The sequence below is a fragment of the Rutilus rutilus genome (genome assembly GCF_951802725.1).
Source record: "Rutilus rutilus genome assembly, chromosome: 5".
Lineage (NCBI taxonomy): Eukaryota > Metazoa > Chordata > Actinopteri > Cypriniformes > Leuciscidae > Rutilus > Rutilus rutilus.
In genome coordinates this window covers 42,371,917-42,384,721 of record NC_140213.1, presented here as the reverse complement: position 1 = coordinate 42,384,721, position 12,805 = coordinate 42,371,917, and the positions used below count along the sequence as shown (strand labels likewise).

Below are 12,805 nucleotides of genomic sequence, written 5' to 3'. Positions count from 1 at the left end.
CAAAAACCGGTTAAGACCATTAGTCATAAATTAGTCACTGACTTTCCGGCTGCTTTGTGGACAAAGGGAGCAGCTGTAAAACTTACAAATGCGGAGAGAGGAATTAAACATGTCAGTCTTTTCATGGCAGGTTGATGCTCAGAACTTTTAAGGAAATTTCGGTGAAATTTTCACGCTGATTTTGATTCAGCCTTTTATTCACAATGCTGTTAACGTTATTACACAGACAAACCTTCCAAATCAGAAGTTGACTTGCATGCCATTTGCAAGTATTTTTTAATTACTTGTGATATATGTACTTAAACATTTTTTATTTAAATGGTATGCTTCAACAATATATTTTTTTCTTGCAGAATATCAGTAGCCCCTGCTATAAATATACCTTTGTAAAATACCTATATATTAAAGAATCCTGAAAAGTGTGTTTGTGTGTATATATATATATATATATATTTTTTTTTTTGTCAAATATTTAAATAAATAAATAAATAAATAAATATATATATATATATATATATATATAAATAAATAAATAAATAAATAAATAAATATGTTTATGTTTTCAGAAATAAGAATTTTAATATAACCCATAGGTTTACTGGAAATTAATAAATAAATACATTAATATTTATATAATTTTTCCTCAAACAAGCTCTATAGCCACGTCTCCACGACATGCATAAATTCATAAATATTCTTAAAAAAAACATGACATACAGTAAGAAACATCCATTAATTGTTTGTAATTTCAATCATTTTGATAATTCAAAGACTGTAATTAAATCCCTGGAATTTCAACAAATGTAAATTTTCCAGCTTGATAATTTAACTCACTGTGTATTTCCTTTTAGAGATGGCAGGGATCATCTGGAAGGTCAGGGCAGTATTCAGGACAAAATCACGGTGTGTGCCACCGACGATTCCTACCAGATGACCCGCGAGCGCATGTCTCAAGTGGAAAAAGACATCTTGAGTCGCTCAGCCATCGAGATCAAACCTGGATCCACACGTCCAAGTAAGAACCCAGCTCATACACACACACAAAGGACCACTCCATATTCAAACATAATCATCTCTCATATAAATCAAATCAAATAACACATTTATTTCATCCAAAAGCAAGTAATCCTACCCTAGTAGTATCGTTAATTATGTTCATATGACTGATAAACCAGAGCGTTTTTTGATCAGGGGATGATTGTGTATCAGTCGAAGGCGTGTAAGATGTGTTTCCCTCCCCCAATACCTCCTTCACAAGCGTTTATCTGCAGATGACACAGGCATGAAGCCACAGACCTGTTCCATTAATCTGATTGAGACTGCCAGAAGTATGCACTAACAAGTCTCAAGCTGGGTGGATGAAGTTTAGCCCAGGCTTTTAATTACCATGGCTGGGGATCAATTAGGTTTTCATCTGCAGAAATACTGAATTATACATGGGGTCTCTCTCTGAAGCAAAGTCTGCAATTCCCCAAGCGACGACTAGAGAGAAGGACACGTGTCGTTCTGGCCTCTCGTATCTAAAAAAGGTGGATGCGTGATGGAGTGGTTGGAGAAAATAAAGTATGTTTGATTCAAGGCAATTAAAAGCACTGAATCGCGTTCACTGTGAAATGCAAATACTGCCCTTCCAGACAAAGCCCTGCAGAATCAGTTTCTTTTTTTGTCAGTATGTCTCAATTTCCCTTGTAATGTAAACACATTTGGGCTGCACTGCTTGCTGAGGATATAATTTAGGGACGGACATTATAGGAGGACCAAAGTGGGATGATTTGATGTTGCACCATTCAGATTTCATATAATAGTGTGTGTTTGGTTCCATTCATATTGCGACTGAGTTTATAGTATTTGCTTTGGCTTTTTATTCCACCACGGACAAAAAGCAATACTGTCGCCATGCATATTTTTAACCAGCTCCAAATGCATATGGCGGTAGAAATGGAGCCATGTCCTTGTACAATTTAGTGCCTGGCAGATACATTTGTTTGGCTGAAACGAAAATAAAACGGCCTCCAACTTTTTTTCCCATCTCTGTAGTCGAGCGCAGAAACCTCTTGCGGCGACACACTGTATTTCTGTGGTAAAGTAATGGTACACTTACTGTATCTTCTAAAGACTGCTTTGCCATCATAGTTCTCATAGTTGACAGATGCTTTCAAACGTATGGCAGGTATTTCAGTGGATGTTTAATTATAAAGAGCAGAGGTATTAAGGTCGCTCTGATTTTGGATGCTGGTGTGAAGCGTGCAGAAGAACATCATCAAACATTTAGTATGTACTTGCTTGTTTGATGTTAGTTCTCATTCATTAAGCGATCAGGACGAGTACAGTTGTCGTTAGTGGTAAACCAATATGGATTTTTTTGAAGGCCAATATCGATATCTTAAAGAGCAGGGTTTCAGATGGTTCTCAGCGCTAAGTCTTTTTCGACCAAACAGAAAAACTCTGTTTTCGACCAAACAGAAAAAAACAGCCAAATATCTGCTTGATAATATCTGCCAAACTAGCTATACACTGTAGGATTTACTATAAGCACTAGGGGTGTAACGATTCATCAACTACATCGATGTATCTATTTATATTCCTATAATCCAACTACATCGATCTGTGCTCGTCAAGTTGGCCTTCCGGACGACATATATCGATCTAACATCGTTTTAAAAGGTAATGAATCGATTGTATCGATACTAGGAAATAACGCATTGGATTTAAGCACGTCAGACTTTATATGATTGTTTTTTCTTAGCACTTTTAATGATAAAGGCGTTAAACGTTACTCGATTCAGTCTGCCTATCTGTGACGTCGTCGCCATGCGTGACGCGCCAGCAGCAGCGCAAAGACAACAAGCAGCGCAAAGTCTCTCACCTCAGAAAAACGGACTTTCCTCTCCTCTCAGCCGCTATACTGCAGTAGCGCGCACTCTTCAATTGCACGCGCAAATGCGGCGGAGCTTCACTATATATAAAGCACAAAATAAACTACAAGCATGCAACGTCGTTACGTTTTAAATTAGGAAAAAAAAAAAAAACGTGTTGTCCAGATTCAGTATCTGCGGTCAGATGATGTTGTCAGGCTATATGTCCGTGTCATTATTCTATCATTATTTTCATAACTATTTTCGTAACGAAATAAAGTCTCCCACCTCAGAAAAACGAAATTTCATGTCCTGTGTCATCCTTATACTGTGCTCGTAGCGTGCACTCTTTAATTGCACGCGCAAATGCGCCGGCGCGCGCTGTATCACTTCACTAAAGCGCAAAAGAAATACGAGCATGCAACGTCGTAAATGAGTAAGTTAAGAAATAAAAGTAAAATACCAATAAATTACGTTATTGGTACGTCATGTGTGTTGCTATTTATCAGGAGCAGTTTCCATGTTTCTTTACCAGTTCTGTGTATCACCATGGTAGCCTAATTGTTGTTGTTTCCATAACAAAATGCCACTTACTGGTTATTTTGTATATTTTTATATTTGACTGTGGTGGCTCATACCAAGATTGTATTAACAAAAACTAGTTTGGGACTGCTACTTAATAGCTTAACCTCGAAGTGCCTACTGTTTATCAGTATTTGTCATATTGTTACAATTTTTTTTTGTATGTTAAGTAAAGGGGGACAGAACTTGTGTGTCAACAATTTTTGTGTAAACAAATGTATTATTATAGGCCTATATAATTCCTAAAAAGGTGGGTCGTGGCTTGATGACCATGAGGAAATGTGGGTCCCATGGCCGAACTATTCAAAACATCATTCAATGTTGTGATAATCGTAATTAATAATCACAATTACAATTTAAAGGGAGTAATCGACAATTATGATTTTTGTCATGATCGTGCAGTCCTACTTCATTCAAATAAAATGTGAATGCATTTGACATTAATTGTTGTTTACTTGTTTGTTTATATCCATAATTAATTGATACCTGATTCCCTTTGGCTAAAAAGTCACTGAATCGATTTCAAGTCACTGAATCGTTTCGGATCGTATCGTTCTAAATTAACCAATATCCTTGAATCGTATCGAATCGTTGTTAAAACGAATCGTTACACCCCTAATAAGCACCTTTATCTATGTTTCACTGTTGTGGCATATTTGAGCATGCAGGCATGATTAAACAAGTGAATACTGGGCTTTGTGAGGTAAAACAATTTGATTTGGGAATTTGATTTGATGAGATTGCCTGTAAGGCTAGATTTGATTGTCTGATGTTGGAGTTTTGTGACATCTGTCTACAGTTCATACAGTATTACCAAAAACAAAAAAAACACGGTAAAGTATTTTGAATGCTTTTGCAGATAGAAAGCGCGACATGTTTAGGCGTCAAGAGGAATTCAGTACTTTTTTGTTTTTTCTCTCTCTTGTTTGTCAGCATGTTGGACTCTGTAACAGTCAAACATTCCTCATAAATAGAGTCATTGTTCTCTCTGCTCCATGGTTATCCCAATACATCATGTAGTTAATACAATTGTTGAAATGTGAAAACAGCTCTTTTAAGTATAATGAAATGTGCCAGCATGTGCGATTAGCAGACAAAAATTGGTTGCACTTTATAATAAGGTGTCTGTATTACAGTGAAATTATACATTTAAGTACTGAGTAATTTAATTACATGTACTTACTAGGGTTAGGGTTTGGTGTTGAGTTCGTTTTGAAGGCTTAAAGAGATTTTTGACCACATTTTTGTTTTTCATTTTTTTCACCACCTTAACTTCTTGTTACCAAACCTGTATGACTTTTTCTTCTGCAGAACACAAAAGAAAATTTGAGAAATGTCAATGGAAGTCAATAGTCACCAAAACTGAATAGCTACCAACATTCTTCAAAATATTTTATTTTGTGCTCCGAAGAAGCAAGAAAGCCATACAGGTACACAACTTGAGAGTGAATAAATGATAACAGACAGTACATTTTTAGGTAAACTTTCCCTTCAAGTTAATGTGAGGATTGCTTGAAATGACTTAACGTAAAATGAATTTGATTTAACCCAGTCCATTCTGATATTACCTCGCAAGACAAAAGCTAATCGTTTCTGCGGCGATAATAAAGCCCTAAAGCGGTATAAATGGACGCATGAACGTTATGTAAAACTGGATGCTCACAGAAGCATAGCAGTCACTGTATGAACAGCTTATGCTTCACTTTGTCCTATTGCAACCTTCAAAGTACAGCTTAAACTTCTAATAAGATTAGGTATGCTTGATATCTATTAGCACTCCTGTGTCCTGCTGGCTCCAGGTGAATTAGCACACTGGTGGGAAGATGGAAAGCAGAAAAAACGGCTCTATTTTAGGTGCTTCCGTTTCCACAGCTTAGATATTTGCGCTGGAGAGAGCAACGTTTACCGTCGGCTCTCTTTCACACTCTGCGGCCCGCCTGATTCAGAGTGCACATCAGGAGAATGGGTCATACGAGTGCTACGGGGGCCGTAATGTTTACTCAAAGCTGTATTTCCTAAAGTGGTCCAACGCTTGCTGTTTACACTACTGTATGTGCGACAGTCGTTTGTCACGGCGCCGCCGCTCACTCCTTCTCCGTTATGAGTGTGTGTGTGTCTAATTTCACCTCAGGGCGGCTCGGTTTTGTTTTGCGTAACGAGAGCTTTGGGATTTGAGTGGCCCCAGAAGTTCTGTGCTATTTGCAGAGCTCTCGGTTTATTTTCAGTGCTAAAGAGGCAGTCGGGTTAAGAAATAATCTCTGTCACTTTTTTAAGTCTTAGATTCTGAGCTTGTTTTAAATGCATTAAGGAATAATATAAGCAATATTTAGTCCACTACTGATTGCAAATTACATAAAAAAAAATGATAGTTAGTAACATTATTTATTGCACTTTTAGGTAATGTAAACGGACTACTTTTTGATTACTTTTAGATTACTTTTGACCTAACTTGTTTTCACATAGATTTCAGCAGGAAAGTCTTGTACTATATTGATGTAAAAAAATACAAAGAGAAAGAAAATATATTCCACTGGACGATATTGAAGAAAAATGCAATATGCGATAACTCGTTAAATAATGCGATACTTGATATGTGATGTGGTAATGCTTTAAGTGTGTAAAATAAATGTACATTATATTTAAATATATTTGAAACCTGAAAATGAAATGACCAGCATACATGTTTCGCATTATTTTTGTGAGAAGAAAGCATCCCTACAACTTCTGAAAGTGAACGGCAGTGTTTTACTGTAGCATTACATAAAAAGCAAGTGTCATTTACTTCAGGTTTATTTAACAACAGAAATAAATGTAAAAATAAAACACTGCTTAATCTTTACTGTATGTATTAAATATACACTGATTCTTATCAAAGCTACAAAAGTTATTCCATCAGGACCAGGTAGTGATTTTCTTTAATGTTGTTTGATTAACATTAAGCATATAAACGGAAGCGGGTTTATTAGGCTGCTGTCACTTTAAGAGCTGCATGGATCCAATATATATAGTTACATGCGTGCTTTCTTTCTCAACTGTTTTCTCCACTTTTACGTGAATAGTCACCTAGGTGTGCATTTTGAGATAAATTTGTGTGTATTTGGCCATATAAGCTGCGAAAGAGAACTGAAATCAGATTACACGCTGTCTGAGAGGCGGCTTCCTCTGCCCGTGAGTACTTTGCTTATGGCGCCTAATAACATTAAGCATGTCACATGTATGTAACCGTCATGTGTCTAGTCTTTTCCCTGCTGTCTGCGTCGGCCTAAAACTTAGACTTCTCGTAATCTTTTGAAGTTTTAAAACCATTCAGTTATCGTTAGCCATTGCAATATGCATATCGCGATATTTCTATCAATTTCATATATCGTGCAGCCTTAAGTCCAGTTTCCATAATTTCAGTTCTTACCCAGCACACAAGTAATAATATTGAAAAACATTAGTTTTGTTTGTTTTTTGGGTTACACTTTATTTTAAAGTGTCATTGTTACAGTGTAATTATATATTTAAGTATTGAGTAATATTAAGCAACTACAAAATCTTACTATAGGGTTAGGGTAGGATTAGGGTTTGGTTGTGGATTAGTTGCATGTAATTATGCATAATTTAGTGTTATTACTATGGTAAGTTGTTTTTGTTCTTCCCTCAGGTAAATGCGTGAAGATTAAGAAGAAACAAGGCCTGCCTACAAACTCTGACAACATTAATAGACATTCACCCAGCAACAAGAGGAGTGGTGCACCCAGCTTGGTGGCCCATAGGCCCTTGAAGGAACGTGTCATTCACATTCTGGCCTTAAAGCCCTACAGCAAGCCAGAACTACTGCTCTGGCTGGAGAGGGAGAAAGCCAGCCCCAAAGACAAGGCCGACTTGAGCGCTGTGCTGGATGAGGTAAAACACAAGTGCACGGCAATGTTTATAATATACATAAATGGAAAAATATGGTTTCGATGTTTTGAATTAGTTTCAATTTGATGCTCTCACTCTAGTGATTGTACTTGTGCCATATATAAATATCATTCTGTTTTAAAAGAATATTTCTGCTTAAATTACATGTCACTAATTTACATCACATTTCAAAAGTCAGGGGTTTTTGAAAAGTCTCTTATGCTCACCAAGATTGCATTTACTCAATCAAAAATACAGTAAAAACGGTATTGTGAAATATTATTACGGTTTAAAATGACTGTTATAAAACGGATAGTTCCGGTCCTTGATTCTGATTGGTTGAGCCGCGTTTCGAAGCCGTTGTAAATTACTCAACAAACGCACACCTGTGACCGCATTACATTAGTATTACCGCGCAACTGCCGTTTGTATTTCTTTGTTGCTGCATGTGTTGCTTAGCAACCTCTTTGGAACTACATTGCTTGGCGGAGGAATAAATGTGTTATAGCGTTATATTTTTGAATAAATATTAAAATGAATATTTTTATGGAATAACCGTTTTATAACGGTTACTCCGCTCCGCGTCGTGTCTAACAACGTCCCTTAGCTGTTCTAAATTCACTATAAATCACGGCTTCGCGGGACTTATTGCTTTATTTTCTATTTTAATATATTTTAAATGTTATTTATTTATTTATTTATTTTTTGGCAAAGCTGAATTTTCAGCATCATTACTTCAGTCTTCACTGTCAAATTCTGATTTGGTGATTTGATTGAAACCGCTTACTCATAAGCTTGTTCAAGATTGTTTGCTGAATAATTTTGACTTGACTCAATAAAAAGAACCAGTTCATAAGAGTCATTTGTTCACAAATCGAAAAAATCATGAATTGCACTGTTCGTTATTGCATGCAGGAAACACTTACTGCAAATGTAATTAACTAAGGCCACCCCACAAGATGATATCTGACCATCTGCGTATGAATGCACACAAAGTTTTCCTGACTGTCGCTCACGGAGGCTAGATTTGAAATTGTTCCACGTTTTTATTTTTGTCCCTTTCGTGACCATTTTAGTTATAGTCTGGAGCCTGTGTAATATGTTGTTAATTAAAATTCTTTGTCAGTGTAACATTCTGCACCAGTGCCAAGTTTTTTTATTATTTTTTTATCTCTCCCATCAATCCTACTTCAGAAAACACAGTTCAGTACTCAGCTTGTACAGATAATGTAGTTTATGTCCAGAGCTGCTTCCCTATTGCATTTGGGCAGGCGAGATGGCCCTGGCTGATTTTGTCAGTAGGTTTATTTGCTGAATGTTTCCTGCTGGGTTTATTTTCAGGAGTTCCTGCACAGTCAACAAGGGGAGGTTGCGGCGCTTGCGGTAGCAATCAGCCTGCTGCCTTAATGATATTTCGAGAATGGATCATGTTTTGACAGAGGGTTGAGCTGGCTTCATATCCCATTTGTAGAAGTGCTCTACAAAACGTCCTGTGCTGCGATACATTTATGCTTTCTGTTTTACATTTACGAGGTCTGAATTGAATTAGCCTCCTCTGGATGTATTTAAGAATGTCCTTAAAAGGCCTATCGTATGTTATTATTCTTTCTCGTAAAAAATTCTGAAGTGTCACATTTCTTCAAAAAGATGCTGACTGAAGGAAAGCTTGATGGTTCAAGTCACTCTTGGAAGATTGTTTACTTAACTGCATTTGGGAACAGAGGGCAGTTTCTGATTAGGAGAATAACTCTATTGTATATTTCCTTTCAGGTGGCTAAACTCAATCCCAAAGATCACAGCTTTACTCTAAAGGATGATTTCTACAGACATGTGCGAAAGGACTGGCCCGGCTATGTGGAGGAAGAGCGCCAACTCATTCAAAGGGTGTTGGCAAGGTACATTTTCTCAGTTCTTACAACATAATTTTTTATCTTTTTGTAAATATTTATTGCCGTTTTAGTGAGTGAGACCCTAATCTACCATACTTTAACTTACTATATCTTTGCTTTTCTTTACTCTACTTCCAACCTTTTTTTTTTGTGTCTTGCATACTCCCACAACTGCTTGGACACATTTCTCAATACTTTATACATACTCAACACACAGTTCTTCTAACCAACTTTCAGCTTGGCACAGCATTTAATTTCACATTCAGATTGCTCTTAAACTATTGGCGCTTTTCCATTACCAGTACCAGCTCAACTCGACTCGACTCGCCTCGGCTCGGCTCGCTTTTCGCTCCGTTTTCCATTGCAGATAGTACCTCCACAATAGTACCTGGTCGTCATAGCGACGCCGCAGGAAACTGCCGTGACTTCTTCTACGCGACACGCACCCGCTACCCACACACAGGACAATGGGGGAAATCGAGTGTATGCTGTTTTTGGATGGTTTTGTTTTTGTTTTTGCTGTTTTTTTATTCAGGATACTCCGTCTGGCGCGTGCAATGATGACGCAGTGAATAGTGACGATTCTCTCTGACCAATCAGCAGTCTGCCGTGTTTTCACGTCACATTTTAGTATCGCCTCAGCTCGCTCAGAACCTCGCCGGAGGTGGTACGAAAAAAAGTACCTGGAAGCAGGTACAGGTACAACTTTTACACAGTGTAAAACCAAACAAAGGCGAGCCGAGGCGAGCTGGTACTGTGTAGTGGAAAAGCGCCATATAACACTTAATTCATGTCACAAATCAGGCCATTCTTACATTAGCACACTAGCAAAGTTTCCGCGCAACAAACGCACTTTGTCACTCAGAAAAACAATGACCTAAAAACACTGACTAGAGGTATAGCATTATACATGTTTTCTTTTGAAAACTGTTTTTACAAATCAAGAATGACACTACAAAATTACAGTACAAAATTTGAATTAGTAGAGAAACTTAGAAGAGCGTTGGCGCTTGCAACGCCAAGGTCATGGGTTCGATTCCCAGGGAAAGCAAGAACTGATAAGAATGTAAATGTGTAGCTTGAAATGCAATGTAAGTCGCTTTGGATAAAAGCGTCTGCCAAATGCATAAATGTAAATGTAAGTGTTCAGCTACATCTAATTGTTTTGATTGTAAGGTAACATGGGGGAAGATGCCCAACTTAAGAAAGTGCATTTACTTTTACATTTTTAGCATATTTAGATATGTTTAGCATGTGCATGATGATGATGCATCAGCCAATGAGTTATTATAGGAAATAAATAGAAACATTTGCTTATTTAGTTGTTATAGAACAAAATGTAAAATTACCCTAATCTTACCCCAAGGGTGTCTAACTTTATCTTTTTACTTCAAAATAAAAATTTGATTCCTGAGAGGTCAACTAATGCACTAAAATGTAAAACAAAATACAGTAATTTCATCAACTTTTCAGCGATTGTGCTTGAGAAACACTGAAATGAATAGGGTTCAATGCTGGAACCATTGGTTGTTCCACGACACGCATTACTTCCACATTCCTCAATTCCTATTGAAGTCTATGGGAGTGCTGCAAACTAAATTTAGTTTAGTTTAAGTTTCTTATCTAATATTTACATTTTGTTTTATTTCAGCTTTATTTCAATTAACAAAAATGTATTTAATAGTTTTAGGTAAGGATAATAACCCTACTGTGAAACACGTTAAGCTTTCATAACAGTATAATTTCCCAACTTTCTTTGACTAAGAAGTGCTGTTGACGTTCAGTACGTTATTGTCATCCAGGCCGTGCCCCCGCAGTCTGCCGAGATGATGTGTTTTGGAGGCCCTATTAAGTATGCGTTTTAGCACAGATGATGTGGTTAATAGGCCTGTCTGAGCAGGAAGCCATGCGATTCACTGTGCTGTTGAGTGGAATTATGCTGAAAGCTTCTGTGCAGCCGCATTCAGTCCCGGAACAATAGGGGAATAAACGACAGCCATCCTGCCAAATACGAGCTTGGCAGCCGTGTTTTTGGGAGGTTTTCAACACTCCGCCTAACTGACTGTGTACTTCAGTTTCTCCTCTGCCTTCACCTCTGCCTCTCGATTTTTATGCGCTCTGCCAGTCAAAGGGTCGTAATGGGACAGCTCAAGATGCTCTTGCAATAATCCCCAGAATGGGACTTGCGCAACATGGCGTGTTTGCTGAAACGTGCTTCTGTGCATAAGTTTGTGGTCCGAATGTTTTTGAAAGAGGTCTCTTATGCTCACCAAGGCTGCATTTTATTTGCAATTTTAATATATGTTATAATTTAATATATTTTCAAATGTGCAAAGCTGAATTTTCAGCATTCAGGGTCACATGATCCTTCAGAAATCATTCTGATTTGGTGCTTAAGAAACATTTCTTATTATCAATGTTGAAAAGTTGTTCTGCCTAATATTTTATGCCTAGTTTTTTTTAAAGCATGTTTTGATAAATAGTTTCAAAAGAACAGCATTTATTTAAAATAGAACTTTTGTAACAATGTAAGTCTTTTGACCAATTTAATGCAACCTTACCGACCTCAAACCTTTGAACTAGTGGCTTTTGTTTTACTATCTTTTTACATTTTATTTATTAGTTTAATAAAACATATTTTTGATTTATATTTGACCATATATTCCGCAGTAGGTTCGTCAGGGCGCTTATGAGGAACGATCCTCCGTGTGATGAAAAGGCAGCTCTATAAGAGGAAGGAGCTGTAGGAAGCAGATTGCCAGAGGAAAGTTCCAGCAGAGTAGGAATGTCTCTGGCACCATTGTTCTCGTCACTGGACATTACCGAGGCTTTTGCCAGTCTCACTGCAGATGTTATCAGTTACCCGGAAATGCTAAGCTAGACTAACAAGCCCCGGCGCTCTGACCGTCCGAACGCTGTACAGCAGTTTTAGTGTTTTTACACTCCGCTCAGGAACGTCCCAACCTGATTAACACCCGAGCAAATCCTAGACCTTGATCCTGAGCTTTAAATGTTTAGGTCCTTCAGTAACTCCATAACTGCACCTTTTTATAGCTTTCTGGAACAAGGAAGTTTATCTCAACTTGCGACGTTTCACGGATTTGTTTCAGAATTTAATTAGCAAAGGCTTCCTGATGGCAAGCATGCAAAGAATGACATTTTGACAGCGTCTCACTTTCTGATATTCCAGAAAACTCCAGCCTCTCAGCAGCAGCAGCAGCAGTAGCCAGTTGAAAAGCTTCCAGTCCAGCCATTCATTCCACAAAACCTCAGGGAATTCTCCATCCCAACTCAGCCCTGTCAAGAATCTCTCCATGGTAAATATGCACCTATAAAAAGAAGTGCTACTTTTTTTTCCCCCTGTCGCTCTCATTTTAAAGCTTTTGCATGTTGTATAATCTCTGAAATGGACTAGCAGGTTCTTATGTGGACCGGTTTGTTGTTGAATATGTGATTGATTTACCTGAGATGAGTGAGAGGAGCCTCCTTTTCTTTTCTTTTTTTTTTTTTTTTTTGTGAAGATCATGCTTGGCGCCGTCTGCTCTTTATTTATGGAGATGCTGGAGGCGCTTCAGTCACTGCTGTTTGCAAGAG

At 37.6% G+C, this 12,805-nt stretch overlaps 1 protein-coding gene across 1 annotated transcript in view; it reads left to right on the top strand.

The window, feature by feature from the left end:
* Positions 1-12,805, top strand: part of LOC311291199 (RNA polymerase II elongation factor ELL) — a 42,687-nt gene that overhangs the window by 24,730 nt on the left and 5,152 nt on the right. The window contains exons 4-7 of the mRNA XM_084410116.1: positions 852-1,015; positions 7,084-7,325; positions 9,093-9,217; positions 12,402-12,528. Coding sequence (XP_084266242.1) covers positions 852-1,015; positions 7,084-7,325; positions 9,093-9,217; positions 12,402-12,528 — 658 coding nt within the window. The remainder of the gene's footprint in view (positions 1-851; positions 1,016-7,083; positions 7,326-9,092; positions 9,218-12,401; positions 12,529-12,805) is intronic.